At 28.8% G+C, this 15,646-nt stretch overlaps 4 protein-coding genes across 8 annotated transcripts in view; 3 read left to right on the forward strand and 1 right to left on the reverse strand.

The window, feature by feature from the left end:
- The window catches only part of Pdk (pyruvate dehydrogenase kinase), a 28,152-nt gene extending 27,663 nt beyond the window's left edge, over window positions 1-489 (reverse strand). The window contains exon 1 of the mRNA XM_085187883.1: window positions 111-489. Coding sequence (XP_085044009.1) covers window positions 111-213 — 103 coding nt within the window. The 5' untranslated portion in view covers window positions 214-489. The remainder of the gene's footprint in view (window positions 1-110) is intronic.
- A 1,521-nt stretch (window positions 490-2,010) lies between these two features.
- On the forward strand, window positions 2,011-5,695 carry LOC146537149 (putative gamma-glutamylcyclotransferase CG2811). Of its 4 annotated transcripts, none has more exons than XM_085187890.1 (5): window positions 2,011-2,082; window positions 2,564-2,759; window positions 3,250-3,355; window positions 4,210-4,413; window positions 5,547-5,607. In XM_085187890.1, the coding sequence occupies exons 1-4, from the start codon at window positions 2,041-2,043 to the stop codon at window positions 4,385-4,387; spliced, it is 522 nt and encodes a 173-aa protein (XP_085044016.1). In that variant the 5' UTR covers window positions 2,011-2,040; the 3' UTR covers window positions 4,388-4,413; window positions 5,547-5,607. The 4 variants fall into 4 exon arrangements, with proteins under 4 accessions (XP_085044016.1, XP_085044014.1, XP_085044015.1 ...); XM_085187888.1 differs by lacking the exon at window positions 2,011-2,082 and adding an exon at window positions 2,270-2,468 and having other exon boundaries at window positions 4,210-4,338; window positions 5,547-5,695; XM_085187889.1 differs by lacking the exon at window positions 2,011-2,082 and adding an exon at window positions 2,271-2,468 and having other exon boundaries at window positions 4,210-4,375.
- Window positions 5,696-5,839: 144 nt separating this feature from the next.
- LOC146537150 (uncharacterized) lies at window positions 5,840-12,373 on the forward strand. 2 transcript variants are annotated; one of them, XM_085187880.1, is made up of 5 exons: window positions 5,840-6,045; window positions 9,388-9,542; window positions 9,634-9,785; window positions 10,245-10,522; window positions 11,260-12,373. In XM_085187880.1, exons 2-5 carry the CDS (start codon window positions 9,497-9,499, stop codon window positions 12,287-12,289), a joined length of 1,506 nt encoding a protein of 501 aa, XP_085044006.1. In that variant the 5' UTR covers window positions 5,840-6,045; window positions 9,388-9,496; the 3' UTR covers window positions 12,290-12,373. The 2 variants fall into 2 exon arrangements, with proteins under 2 accessions (XP_085044006.1, XP_085044008.1); XM_085187882.1 differs by lacking the exons at window positions 5,840-6,045; window positions 9,388-9,542 and having other exon boundaries at window positions 9,650-9,785; window positions 10,149-10,522.
- Window positions 12,374-13,208: 835 nt separating this feature from the next.
- Window positions 13,209-14,984, forward strand: LOC146537151 (putative NADH dehydrogenase [ubiquinone] 1 alpha subcomplex subunit 12). Its single transcript, XM_085187891.1, has 4 exons — window positions 13,209-13,383; window positions 13,867-14,008; window positions 14,443-14,499; window positions 14,707-14,984. Exons 1-4 carry the CDS (start codon window positions 13,277-13,279, stop codon window positions 14,842-14,844), a joined length of 444 nt encoding a protein of 147 aa, XP_085044017.1. The 5' UTR covers window positions 13,209-13,276; the 3' UTR covers window positions 14,845-14,984.
- Window positions 14,985-15,646: the final 662 nt, after the last annotated feature.

Raw genomic sequence — 15,646 nt, forward strand, 5'->3', positions numbered from 1 at the left:
TGAAAATATTTCGTTTATTGATCGTAAGTCAATAAAATAAAAATTGCAATCGATTAACAATATAGATAATATGTTATATTTAATAAATGATATACATAATAAAAACTTACCAAAATCAATAAATTGCTTTATAGAAAGCGGTGATGGGTTGAATTGTGAATAAAAGTCCAACATTTTGGTAACATTTGTGAAAATTGTGCCCGCCAATCTCATTTTTATTTGTTTTTTAAATATATTTTTATTATTATTATTATGACACAGGATAAACTTTATACAGTTCACGTAAAATGTTAATGAATTAATATCAATGAATATTAAAGATACACATTATGAAAATTAAAAATGATTTTATAATAATCACTAAATTGTTTTGAGTAACGCGAACCATCCATGAGGACGTGAAATATTCAACTATAGGTATAAACTCGATTTTAATAAGAACGAACTAACTCGAAATCTCGTACGCAATTCGCGATCAGTCAATGACATTTGCTTGCCCTTAGTGATACCATGTTTTCATTGTTTGTGTACTTTATTTTGTTAAAAATATATATTTACATGTTACTTTTAACAATATTTTTGATGTTAACATATTTATTAATTTTTTACTTAATAATTAATGTAATAAGTATATTTGTTTTTAGTATTACAGAATATTATGTATGTGTATATTGTGATTGACTAAGGAAAGGTACTTAGGTAAATATGGAAATTATGTATTGGAGTTTCAACTTATAATATACAGTTAGGAGACTGCCGTGCTACAAATGTCAACTGTCAAATATAGTACTGCAATGTGTCAATGTCACTGTCAATATCAAATTGCCCGCTCTTTTCATTTTGTTATTAAGTTACTAATTTAAGCGGGAAGACATATTTGGCCCTCATATACTTGAGGTTAGTGTGGTAGTTGATGTGATTTGTTACTAGGTTGTTAATAGCTCATTATTAGCAAGTTATAAAGTAATTTAAATGTTTTAATTAATAAATATTGTGAATTGGTTAAAAGAGCTGCTATAATTAACACTGAGTAAATACCTATATGTGTTTTCGAATGTTGTTGGTGTTTTATATAAGTTTCTAGTTATTTAAACTTCAGTTTATAGTTATTTTGATTTTTAATAAATAAGATTGTATTTGTAACAATAGTGTTGTATAGTTTTCTTTTGATATTTCACTTCTGAAACCTAATTATACTTTATAGTGTATACTGAAATAAAATATTTTTTACCCGGCTAAGGGGAAGCAACAGGAGGGCTATGATTTTGACTGGTATGTGGCGAGTACAAACATACTCGAGAACATACATACTCGTGAACGTTCATCTGTTCCCCTGGAGCTTCTAAAATATTTATTATAATTTGACAAATGAGATGTATCAATTGAAACGTATTAATTGCCCGCTGGTTATAGGCTATGTGACGTCGTAGTAAATTGAACGTGGCGCCTTCTAGATGCCAAAAATGCAAGCTTTTTAAAAGAAAAAAAATTGGGTTGTGTAATGTTTGGTGTCAAATGAAAAGTCTTAATTAGCATATTTCCAAAATATGTATTTTGTTCTTGTTTGCTCACCCATTTGCTTGCACGCACCTGATGCTAGGTTATTATTTCTAAAAAACACAAAAACTTAAACAAAGAAAATAAAAAACAGTTCTATAAAAAAGTATTACGAATACAATATATAGATATATAAAACGTATTACAAATTCAAAACCCCAAAATAACTTAAATTAAAAGTAAGTTCAAAAAAAATAAAAAACGAATACAGTGGTAATCACGCTTTTAAAAGTATGAAACCAGAAAATATTCCCATCTGAAATTGATAGCAATGGTCGTGTACAATAAGCTCCAATTTTAACAGGAGCTACAAGAAGAAGTGAAGTGTACAAGACCACAGCTTTCAATTACAGGTGATAATATTTTTTGTTTCATATTTTTTACAGCGTGATTATTCGTAATCACGTTTTAGTTGTTTTTTTTTTATAATGAGTGTAGAACAATGTATCTTAATATTAGGTTTCCTCTGCCTATGCTGCCTACATGCAGGATAGTGAAAAAGAATGTGGCAACATCAACTCAAACGTAAGTTTATATTGCTATTTATTAAATTATATAAATATAAAATAGTAAAAATGAAAAAAATCTAAAGATAATATATTATAGTGTTTATACGATAAGAATGTAACAAAAGTTTCATTTCTTATTTTGGTCTTTGTAGTTTTGAACAGTAACGCAATTGTCATGCGTCATAATTTACTAATGACAATTTCAATTCATTGTGTATTTTGATGTTTTCCTAAGTAATTTAATTTTGATATTTGATTGAAATTGATCTATAAAATATATTTTACCTTAAAGTCTAATATGTAGTTAACAATATTTTTCTCATCATAAATATAGATTGAATGAAATATTTACTCAAGTTAACTTTGCAAACAAAAGGCAATTTCTGCCAAAGTTTCAAAACAGTGAGTACGCCTACTAGATTATAAAATACGAAAACACATAAATTTAGATGTGCATTTATTAAAATTATAAATAATTTTCTAAATTCTCTGTACAGATGAATAATAAAGTTTTTGTATACGGCACTTTAAAACGAAATGAGCCGAATCACCACTGGCTTACGAATCCAGAACATGGAGTTGGAAAATTTTTAAGTGTAGGCAGAACTAAAACTAAATACCCGTTAATCATTGGAACAAAATATAATATACCATTCCTGTTGTACAGCCCTGGCACAGGGTATAATGTTAAAGGTAGGATGAATTGTCTGTCTAGTTATTTTATAGATTGTTGCTGTATACTTGTATAACACAGTAGGCAATGGAGTTCTAGCTTCTAATTCAAGGAACATTGCAATTAGTTTTCCAGAATGCAAAAGCGAAAATAATTCAATATAATGGTTTCTATTATAATGTCACAGAACTTCATTGCCAAGATTGCTGTGGTGATAAAGATACCAAAGAGAGAAATTACTTATTATAATATGTCTTATAATTATGTATTGAGAGATGTAAAATATGAAGTTTCATAACTTTACATTAAAAAAAAGTTATTGATAAATATATTTATTATTAATATTTTTAATTATAATAATAGTGAGGGGTGCTTTCAGGTTATTGCCTGTGGCGAAAAAAGCCTGCCTTTTTACTATAAGTGTGATTTTTTTCTTACCATTTACAAGCATTATTGTTGTAGTGTTGTTTAAGTATTGAATCAAAACATTATTAAAAATAATAATTTCAGGTGAAGTTTATGAAGTGGACGAAACTATGCTTAGCAAACTAGACATATTAGAGGACCATCCTAATTATTACATCAGAGAAATTGATGAAATTATTATTAACAAAGGGTGAGTTCATGAGTTGTTGCATACTTATTTTTATTATAATTTCATGCTATATATGTTGTACATATAACAGGGTAGGCTTCACCTTCCCAGGTTCCCTCCTGGAGAAATCACCTTCCCAGGAGGGAAACTGGAAAGGTGAAGGGACGGAGAATGTTAACATTAAATAGTGTCTAGACACTCCCATTAACTCACTTCTGTCCCCCACTTCATCTCCAAATTATAAAGGCATTGCATATTCATTGATGGAAAGAAGCTGAAAAATAGAAATTAATTGAGAATAAATGTATTTTTATTGCATTGTTATAATGAATCTATATTATTTAAATAACCTCTCTTCACTCTTTTTCTGCATAAAGTTTCTTCTGCTTCTTTGTCATTTCCCTCTTGACATGAGCGAATGAAAAGCCTTTAAAAAGGATGACTGTATACAGTCCTGGTACACTTGTAGAGAAGGTCATTAAGAGTCGTAGAGATGGTCATATTAAGTTAAGATAACAGATAAGTATTGCAAAAAGAAAAACAGTCTTTTTTTTTTATTTTTAACAACAACATTATTATATTGTTTTCTTAAACAGAAATAAAATATGTCAATGTATACAGAAAAACTATTTATAAACATTGATTGCCTTTCCTGAAATATATCAATTACTGCAAATACATACAATAAACTGTTGGTCCAAATATGTTGCGGTTTACCTGCTAAAAAGAATGAAAAAAAGAATTAAAGTGAGGAATGGAGTGTCTTATCAATAAGTTCCTAGGTTCCCTCTACTAAGCCTGCTATGTGCTGGATAAAGCAGGAAGTAAAAAAAAGAAGGATACAGTAGGTTTAATATTTTATTTTGAACCATCAGGTCCACAGAACAAGAAACAGTACCATGCTGGGTATATTTCTTGAAGAATTTCAGACCTGAATTACTATCGAAGCCTTTACTTGAAAATTATTCATCATATGGTGACCACGGAATGCGTTATTTAGAAAGGTCAAAACGAGATCCCAACGATAATTACTATCCAGAGGTTAAACGATAAAATAATTCTGAGAGTACGTTAAATTGGTAAGAAAAGTAGTTTTGTGTGTTTAGTGATGTTGACCGATGATATTACTTATTACAGTACAGTCTACGCGTCGTGGTCGCTCCGAAGAGATTTATTTAAGAATTTTTCTTACGTTTGATTATTTTTTTCTCAAGCGCGAGTGAACATTGCGTAAAAACTTTAAAATCTAACTTGACGGTGGTCACGGTCGACCGTACTATAATTTAATCACCGTTAAAATGTTTAAAAAATCGAAGCACAATTCATTACTTTTAAATATGTACTGTATTCGTAAATCACTGGTGACGAATTTTGTAAATGGTTAACATTAACATCACTAATTTTGTTAGTAAGTATAAAAATAGTATTGCTAGTTTTAATTTTTTGTATTTTTTTTATATTTAATTTATTCTCAGAATGTTTTAAATTGAATTATATTTTTTTGGTGACGCTATTTACAGGGGTGATGGATTCAGTTCCTATTTATGGGAATTATTATATTTGATTTTATTTTCATTTCCTTCATTGATTTTGATTGCCTTGATTTTTTATTTCCATGCTCTGTTAGACAAGCCGCAGCGCTAAGTTCCACCACAAAGAACTTCCTGTAGCTGTTTTATTGGCTTAGTAAGATAGATACATTATGTTTGATTGTGCAATATTTATACAACCCTACCTATTCATATTTGCTTAAATAATATTATTTTATATTTTATTTTATTGTTTCCCATGATGTGAGCTTATTATTTCTTTAAAACTCTGGTTTTAATACGATTTTCACTAATAGACAGACTGATTCAAGGAAAAGCTTTATACATATAATACATATATATCATATTAAAGTAAAGCCAACAATATCAGATTTGTAATGTGATGTCACCAAAAACATACAGTAATGTCGACTAGTCGTGACCACCATGATGTTAAACCTAACTTCAGGGCGGTTCAGATAACCATCTGAACAAGTAATTAATAGTAAGAAAAGTCCTAAAATAAAAACTGCGCGGCCACGGCTCGTCGACCTTTCGTCGATGCAACTTATTTAGTTAAAAAGTTTCATTTAAAATTTTGGAAAAATCAAAAAAATCGGCAAAAACCACGAGCGGAACACAAGTTTAGACATAAATATGAAATGATTTATTTTTATTTACAGCAATAACGAATCTACTATAGAAGATCTGGATGATTTTAAACAATAAAATATGAAAGTTGAAGAGTTTTTCTTGTAAATCATAATTAGATATTATGTGCCTTATTATTGTTATTAATTTGAATTCTATTATTATACATTCCTGTTTTCTATTATATTAGTTTTTTTTAAATTGCATGTTTTAAATGCAAGTTGCCATTATCCTTCATTGAGCTAAATTTCTTTCCATTATTTTTTAAAATTTTAATTTACTAATTGTTAAGGCTATCGTAGTTCTGACTGTAAAGTGCGGAACGGAATGTCTTAAAAATAACGTATAATGTAGTGGTAATTTCGCTAACAACCTAAAACACAGTACCTAAATGATTGTACGATAAAATCGATTTTTTTAGGTTATATTTAATCTGTCCTCAGTGACAAATTTACACGGGTTCAAGTCATCAAATTTTTGATCCCTAATCAAGTTGTCATTGTCATGTCATGCATTTTATAGGTTATAAACTTATAAAGCAGGGTCCATCAACTCCCATATTAAAAGTTTTGCCTGCACACATAGATATTCTTTGGCTGTGTTTGTGTTTGGTGCTAAAATTATGAATTATTATTATTATTAATTAATTCATTCCACGTTACGTTTAGGCGTGACCCTCCCAGGCTGCTTCTATGTTACAAGATTCAAACTTGCTTTCACATTACTATTTTAATTTTGTGTACCAACCATAATTTGTATATTTTATACAGAAATATATATTGTACCAAGATTTCTAACATAATAGACAAATTACAATGCTGCAATTTTGTACTTAGTGTTTTGTTAAAGTGGAATTAAAAATACATGTTTGCTTAATTATAATGAATTTAATTTATCTGCTGAAGAATATTAGACAAAAAGAATTATACAATATATTGGACTTTTATAATATTAATTTCATTTTCCACATGTTACTTTTTTGTTTATTTTGTTATATTTGTCAATGGCAACAATGTTATCTGGGTTGGGTTAATTAATATGGCGGTCGATCTTGTTGTTCCATGTGATTTAGCTGATCTTCTCATTTGATATTTTTAAAATTCTTGTATGTATACGAATTAATATATTTTTTATTTAGTTAACGAAATGATGTACTTTAAGTTAAGTGGTTTCGTGTCAGTATATTGAAGAGTTAAAACACGTGCTTGCAATATGGCGATTGTCTTTTATAGTTTTAAAACAGGAAAGCTAAATATTATGAAGTAAGTGTACAAATATTATAAAGCAAGTAATAAAAATTATTTTATGATATATTTTGGACTTAAAAATCAAACTCTTATTGCGAGTATACCTTCAAGCATTATAATTACGTTATTCATTTGGTAGCCAGTGTTTAGATTGAAGTTTTGTAGCTGTTAAATCAATACTACACAACTTCCAAATTTAAGTAAAAACCTATTATGTAAAATGTTAATATCAGAGAGCAGTAAATGTTAGAATATGCGTGTTCAGTTAACATTGCTGTTAGGGTCATTAAAAGTAATTTCAGAAAGGAATTATTTGTTTTTGAAAGAAATCTATAAGTAGCACAGTTCTATATTTTATGGTTTTTTTCACCTTAATTTATTTCATGTTTCAGGGCACAGACTTGGGTCAAATGTTGTTGGCCTAAGACTTTTTTTGGAGTCATTACACCCACTATTACTATACTATAAACACTACCTATACTACCAATAGTCTTATGTGATTAGTATGTCATGTTTTTATAAAAGCGAAAGGCAAACCTAAGCATATAATATGCTGTGCCAGATATAATTGGGCCATCCTATTCAGGTATTAACTATTAGAGGTATATATTCAGGTAAAGTTATTTTTGCCATTGTAAATATATTTTAGGCATTCTGCTTTTCTTGTTCTGGAGGCATTAAGAGTTGAGTTGCGGAGCTAAATGCCACGCTGCACCAGAGCAAGGAAATAAAAGCATAAATTATCAGAATATTTTGTTTCCTTGAGTGGGGATAGAACCCACTACCGTTGCATTACAGTCACACCCTTGTGCTGCTGCGCCTCAACTGCCTCTTATATTTAGTGTTACTTAGGCAAAGGAGTGTCTTACCAGTAAGACACAGTTACAGTATGTGGGATACAGTGAGAAGCTGATTTATTTTATTTTTTATAATTATAATATTAAAGCCCAGTTGAAAATAAAAAAAATATCAGTAGAAACTAACAAACATGCAATAATATGAATTTTAAATGAATTCTTTTTTTACAGATGAAAGAGATTCCTTCCAAAGCAAGGGACATTAACTTTTAAAAAAATATAAAATTTGAGAAATAGAGCAAGACGTGAAGATAACATAAAAACATTGGTTTAGAGTCAACAGCATGAGAAGAGGTATTTTATTATGTTTTACATTATTTTTACAATTCCATTCCTTAAATGTGAGTACAATTTGTGATACAACTCCCAGGGAAATTACCAAAAGAAAATAAAATGAATAATAAGATTAGGAAATATTTAAATTTATAATATTTAATAAAATATTCTTTTATGATTTATGTAAATTAATGCCAAGTTTTTCTTTGCTCCAATTGAAAATAATTAATATTCAAATATAAACCATATATGCTGGAAATTTAGTTTTGATATGACTACTTAAAGGATAGTTAAGAAAAGTATATGTAATAATGAACATGATAATTATAATAATACTTGTGTTAATAATAACAGACTAATACTTATGCTACTTGCAGCTTACAGTTAAGCCAGCATTCCAAAGCATAACTGCAAAGCATTGGAAAAAAAGATTAGAATGAATGTCTAAGATGACACCAGCAATGACAATTCAGAATCTGAAGAAAAAGAAGCTGCAGAAATCTTGAGCCTGGAAGTGGGGACTCCCGCAGTAAGTTTTTAGAGTATTTTTAAATTGGATGTTTAATAATCTAAATTTCAAATATGTTGTGTTAGTTGATAATATATTTCAATGTTTAATTAAATTCGCGTGTCATTTTTTTCATAACACCAAATCACTCTGCTCTGCACGCTGATGTCCTCAATGGCGCGGAAAAGTCCCCTATGATTGACAACCCAGCAGAAACAATAGCACCAGAAGAGTTGGATGTCTTGTTGCAATAACTTCACATTCTCTCCCGTAAGTATTTTTAAAACATGTAAATACCAATAAAAAAGATTTTATTTGTTTAGAAAAGGAACAAATTATAAGTTTATTTTAAAAAATCGATTTCATAAAGCAAACTTGTATTAAATTAACCAAATCATTACTGTGGTTATTACGGGTTATTGTTCCTTTATACAACTATATATAAATTTGCAGGCCGCAACTGAAGGACCCCTCGAGAAGAATTCCCAGTTCAGTGTATAATAAATCATTAGAAATGTGAAACAGCCATTTGTAATTAATGTTTGATATAAAATAAAACATTTTTCATATTTATATTCTTTTAATATTATACTTACCAATATCATTTTAATTTAAATTTAATAATTAAAAAAATTTTATTACAGTATTGGGGTAATTTTAATTGTAATTGACAATTAAATATTAACAATTTAACATATTTTGTTTGTACGGAAATCACAATTGATTGTTTATTATGATCAATCAAAATTAATTGGTAATTTTGATTTCCGTACAGACAGATGTTTTATTATTAATATTTAATTGTTAATTGCAATTAAAATTACCCTAATACTGTGTACTAGTAATTATGCTTTTGAATTTGAATATTCCCGCTTTTCCGAAAAAGTTTGGTGCTATAAAATGCGGCGCTAGTAGTATAAGCGTGTAAAGCTATTGGCAAAATTTTTTGTATGGGAGTTACGCTTCTTCTAGTATATGTTCCTTGTTATAAAGTTATAAATAAACGCATTTGCCAATTACTATAAAATATATATGTAATGCGCATTTTATATTACTCATTTTGGTCGATAAAAGATTTCAGTTAAATAATTACTATGGAATTTGCTCGTAAACAACTAGAAAAATACGGTTGGACTGACGGTAAGTGTCATGAAATGATGTAAATTTGTCTTTTAATTATAAACATTCAAATCTTCTGATTTTTATTGAATTTAAATTCTTGTCATTTAAGGCAAAGGGTTGGGTAAGAAAGAAGATGGAATATCAGAAGCTCTTAAGCCGAAATTAAAAAGAAGTATCACTGGTGTTGGCTATGACCCTGCAAAAGATTTCACTGAGCACTGGTGGAATGAACTTTATAATAAAGCGGCTAGTAATGTACAGGTACACGACATATTAAGTTATTATATAAAATTTTACTTATTTCACTTAAATAAATAATAATAATATTTATTTAAATTTATATTGCCATTTCTTCGCTCTGGTGTCGAGGTAAAGCGCGGCGTTGAGGTCTACTTCCAAACACATAATGTATCCAGAATTCGGCGGAAAGTGAGGAATGGAGTGACTTAACGTGATTCCCTCCCTACCTGCTGTGTGCGGGATATAGCGTGAAACTGATTTTTTTCATAAACAATTACAAGTACTTAATATTACCTTTTGAAATAAATATGACAGTAGTGGGTCCAATTCCATTCGCCATTCAGGTGAATAATATATTATTTTCATTGCCTTGCATGGTTACAGAAGAAATGTACAAACCGTGTGCCCTAACATAACAAGTTTTCTTTATCTACCCTGCTTTATGCGGGATACAATGTGAAGCAAAAATAACACTTGCAGGTTGAAGATAACAAAGGAAAAACAAAAATGATTAAATGCAAAGATGACAATTTTGAAATAACAAACAACACATTTCTATTGAAAGGTAAAAATAAATCTAAAAATGGAAATTCAAAGGAGGAGTACAAAGATTTCTTTGTGAAGACAGAGGTTTTTGAAAATGACGGAGCTAAGATAGTTAGAGTTCAGGAGTCGGAGTCAAGTGACGAGAATGATGAAGTAGTTCAGATGACTGATGAACAACTCTTTGCGGCATGTAATGGCAGGACAGCACATAAGTATGTTATTTTCTTTGTTTTAATTTTAACTTTTTCCCAATTATAATAGTGGGAACAACCAATTTTTTCTATAGTTAAAGTACTTCATTCCCTATGTAGAGCTCTTATTAAAGTGAAAACATGAACACAATTCATTCCTCCAAGTGGAGATTGAACACACATTATCACATTTAGAGTTAGGTGATTTGAGGCTTAGAGATAGAGACAGCTTTATTAGTGTATGATATTAACATTTTACAATTTTCATATACATTATATAATTCTACGATTTGTAGTGCAAAAGAAGGAAATGAAAAAAAAACTTCAATTTAAATGTAAATTGGCATTCTTATGTGTAGTTGTGGACTTTGGTAGAACAATTATTATATTTTAACTTGTTAATTCAACAAAGTAAAATTGTGCCTTAAATAATAAATATTACACCTTTAATAATAAGTAATATATTATAGGGACCACCAATCATTAGAACTAAACTTCTTAGTAGTTTAAATGTTTTTATTGATCGTTTAAACTACTAAGAAGTTTAGTTCTAATGATTTCTGTCAAAATTAAAAATATATATATATTTGTGACTTTTTTAAATGTGTATGTAATCGAAAACTAGTCGTTTTAAACAGCAATAAAAGATATTTAATACTTCCCCCTTAAATTCTTTACTTGGGGACTGTTGATATATAGTTTGAAATAAAACTATATATGCTATGAATATTATGAATATTATAAATTACTTGTTTCAGAGGTGCACGCCATGGACTTAGGGCTTTAGGCAAACTGGCAAGAATAGAACAACAAGAACAAATATTACTCCAAGAATCTAGATTCAAAGGTTATTCCCATGCAAAAAAAAATAAAAACAAATCTAATGACAATCAAGTATTCGAAGATACAATACTAAATAATGACCAAGATTTAAATACATTAAAATCTAAGAAGAAAAAGAAAAAATATTGTAGTTTAAATGAATCTGTAGATAATGACACTAAACTATCTCAACGAAATGACAATGTTGTTATTATAGAAAGTGATGTCAATAAGAAATCTAAAAAAGGAAAAAAAAATATGCTAAATGATAATAATAGTGTTGCTTTATCTAATGATGATATTTTAAAAAATTATAGTGTTAATGATAGCTTGTTAGAAACAAATAATGAACATGTCCACAATATTAAGGTTCAGGTAAATGAAAATGTTGCCATTATGGAAAAAGTAAATAAGAAATCTAAAAAGATGAAAAAAGAGACCCTAAATAATAATAGTAATGTTGATTTGTCTATTGAAGGATATGCTTTAAAAAGTGATAGTTCAAATCATAGTTTGTTAGAAACAAATAGTGAAAGTGCCAGGGATATTCAGGCCCAAGAAAATAAAAATGTTGCTACTATAGAAAAAGACAAGAAATCTAAAAAGAGAAAAAATGACAACCTAAATAATGATAATAGCAGTGATTTATCTCATGACAGATATATGTTAAAAACTGATGACTCCTTTAAAACCAATGAAGATAATGATAATGACAATAATAATTACAGTGAAATTGAATTAAATCATCACATAAAAAGTAAAAAGCAAAAGAAAATCAAAACCAATAAAGATGATAAAATATCTTTAGAAGAAAATAGTACTAGTGACGTAACTATTAAGAATAAAAAGAAAAGAAAAAACAATAGTGATGTGATAGATGAATTTAAAGTTACAATTGTGTTAGATAATGTCATAACAGATAAAATATCTAAAAATGTGAAAAAGAAATCAAGATCATCAGAATAATTATAAATAATCAGCTTTACAATGTTATTGTTTATAATATTTCTATTTTTACAATGAATTATATATAATATAAAATGTGATAAACTTTCTAATTTTATTCAAGCCACAAGCTTTTATATTGTAGTTGGATGTTGATTGATTGGTGTGAGTCTGACTGTAAATGCGTCAGCTGGGGGTTTTTTCCCACATGGGGAATGAATTAAAATATTTTACATTTTATAAGACCTGTTCTTTTAATCTATTATTAAAGCCAACATTACATGTATTACTCTTGAAATATTTAATATCATTTTTTGTCCGTGCTTGATTTTTTTTGTAGAAACCAATGTTTAATGATATTTTTTTTAAATATACTTCTAGATATTTAAACAGATAAAGTTAAAAGTTCAATCGTGTTTTTTTTGGAAGAAGTTTTTTGAAATTATCATTAGATAAAAAAAAATACTTTGTATTAATAATGGCTATTTTGTCATAAAGTAGCTTTTTTTTTACTAGGACTTTACCCACATGATCAAATAGAAATAATTAAGAGTTGTGTATGATCTGTAACATTCTAAGCGCGAGAGGTAACTGACTCACAGAACACTGACTGGAGGTACATCGAATTGAATAATGTGACAATATAAAAAGTTTTTTCCAATTTAATATAACAGAAATACTATAGCTTAGTTAATTGTTTTAGCACGTGACTTATTAATATAAACGTAGTTTGCCATGCCAACCAATCTGCCAATCATGTTTTTGTTCGCTCACCTTGGTAAAATTTATTTCTCGATAAAACGTATTACTTTAAATCCTCTAATGGATTTTTACGTTTATATATTACATGTTTATTTTCTGTATTTCCTGAAAAATATTGTGACATTGGCGATATAAACTGTGCTCATTTGGCACGCCTAAAAGCCTAAATGAAATACAACTGTCAAACCACTAAATAGAAATGTCAAGTTTTCATGTTGACTTGAACGAAAATAAAATTTATTAAAAATGTCGAATTCCATCGCCAAAATCTTGGCCTTGGACAAAGTAGCTAATTTTTTCAACATCATTCGTCAGAACGGTGGTATTCGCGCATCCCTCTTTAAACTGTACAGGTAAATAAATATAAATATTTATTATGTAATTTTTGGGTATAACTTTATTATCACAAAAGATACTTTCTCTATCAACATATTTAAAACCATTTATTTAGTTAAAAAGTAATTGATCGTTCAATTCAGTTAAGAGCTTTAACGGCATCTGAATATATTATTTGTTTCGAATAAATGTTAGTAATATAATGTGGATAGAATTGAGTTCAGAAAGTTTAAAAATATGTAATAACATGAACGAAAGATTTCACATGTTAATACTGAATATAGTCAGTTATGTCCATAATATATTTGTTGTGGAATGCCCCACTTTCTGAACTGATGCCTATTGTGCACTTGGGAAGAAAATAAACAAAAGTAAGAAAAAATCCTAAAATCAAATCTGCTCAACCACCTACATACTTCATGCTGGCCATGACTTGTCAACCATACTGGCATACTCTAGTGTTAGTCATTTATTCTAACATACAAATAAATTGTTTTCAGACAAGATGAACTTAAAGATGGTCACCTAGTAGGTGAAGATAAATTTGGCAACAAATACTATGAAAACCCACGCTATTTCTACAGCAGGAACAGATGGGTGGAGTATTCTGACAAGTACCACATGAACTATGATGGTAGTCAGGTCTGTATGAAAATATTTTTATTTTGTTTATTAACATTTATAGAATGGTATACACTTTTCTTAGCTTTCTGCCTAAATTTGGCATAATTTGGGTTAGCGTCCAACCAAATGCTGCTTGACAGCACCACAATGGTCTTAATTCTATATTTAGCTTTTGTAAGAAGTTGTACTTTTTTTTTAGTTTCATGTTGTATCCTGCACATTGCAAAGTAGGCAGGGGCAATCTGGGAATCTAGTTTAATACACTCTATTCTTCATTCAGACTTCCATTTCCCACTTTCCATTGAATTTTTGAGGTCTTGTTGGTTGAATGGCGGAATTTGTTGCTGCACTTTGCCTTGTAACAAAGTGCCAGAGCAAAAGAATGAAAAGAATTAATATTTAGCCCCACAATGGTGTCTTAGTGAAGTTTAATATGCCTTTACAATTTTCAGGTTCCTGCTGAATGGTTTGGATGGCTCCATTACAAAACCGATCTTCCCCCACATCAGGTAATATAAAACTTGTTAAAATTAGAGTGTTTACTTTTATACAGAATTGTGATTAGCTGTTAATGGCTATGTGGATTTGATTTTAGAATTTTTTGTTACTTTCAATTATTTTCATCCCAAGTGAACAAGTGTACAACACACAAAAGTTCTGTAATTTGCTAGATATTAAAAAAATATAAATCAATATAAATATTAAATATTTTCCAGGATCCAGGCCGACCAAAATACAAATGGATGGCGGAATTTACTGAGAATTTGTCAGGTACAACTGGTCAATATGTTCCTTACAGTACAACTACACCTAAAATCGAGGCCTGGGCTCCGAAACCTAAAAGCAGCACTTGAAATAATGAAACAAATAAAAATAGATATTTTGACATTTCACAGACAGTGTTGCCATCCAAAAAGTTATTTGTTTAGCCTTTTTTGTTTTATTTTCTATTTAGTTAGCTGTAAGTAGAAATGGAAATAAATCTGTTACTTTATTTGGTTGTTTTATTATTGTATTTTTTATTTATGTGGCACTGTTTTTATTTTGAAGTGAAAGTATTCATAGAAATTTATGTATTCTAGAATTTATAACACTATTATGACAAAGAAAATTAAATCAGTAAGCGTTTATTTTATATGCATGTGCAAAAAATATTTTTTATGAAGTTAAAGTGTGGAAATTTTTACAAAGGAAATTAAGAGGTCTTGAAATATTGTTGAAAAATAAAGATGTTTATGTGATTAAAACACTACGGAAATATAACAACACATTTTTAATCTTGTTACTTCTATTTTTTTTTAAATATTAAATAAAAAGCATATTTTAAGATTCTATGTATTGATGGTGAGATATGCATTTAATGATTCAGGATTCTGCTTTATTATGAATATTAGATCATATGCCTATCACATGCAAATTAGTAAACGAGTGTCCTCTTGAAATTCGCAAAGTTCTTTAAATCTTCCATTTCTTTGAGTCGGCAATATCTTTAGTAGTAGAGGAAGCCTTCCTTAGTACTTTTTGTTAATTCTTTAAAATTTATTTTTAATGAATTTTGTGGACGAACTTATATGCGACAAGAAAAATACTATCATTGGTGATCGCATGATCACTTAATGTTTGTTCTTTTATATTAAAATAAGTTTTAATGAACAA

This window comes from Heliconius melpomene, chromosome 7 (assembly GCF_056956725.1).
Source record: "Heliconius melpomene rosina isolate 202511_hmr_F chromosome 7, ASM5695672v1, whole genome shotgun sequence".
NCBI classification, from domain to species: domain Eukaryota; kingdom Metazoa; phylum Arthropoda; class Insecta; order Lepidoptera; family Nymphalidae; genus Heliconius; species Heliconius melpomene.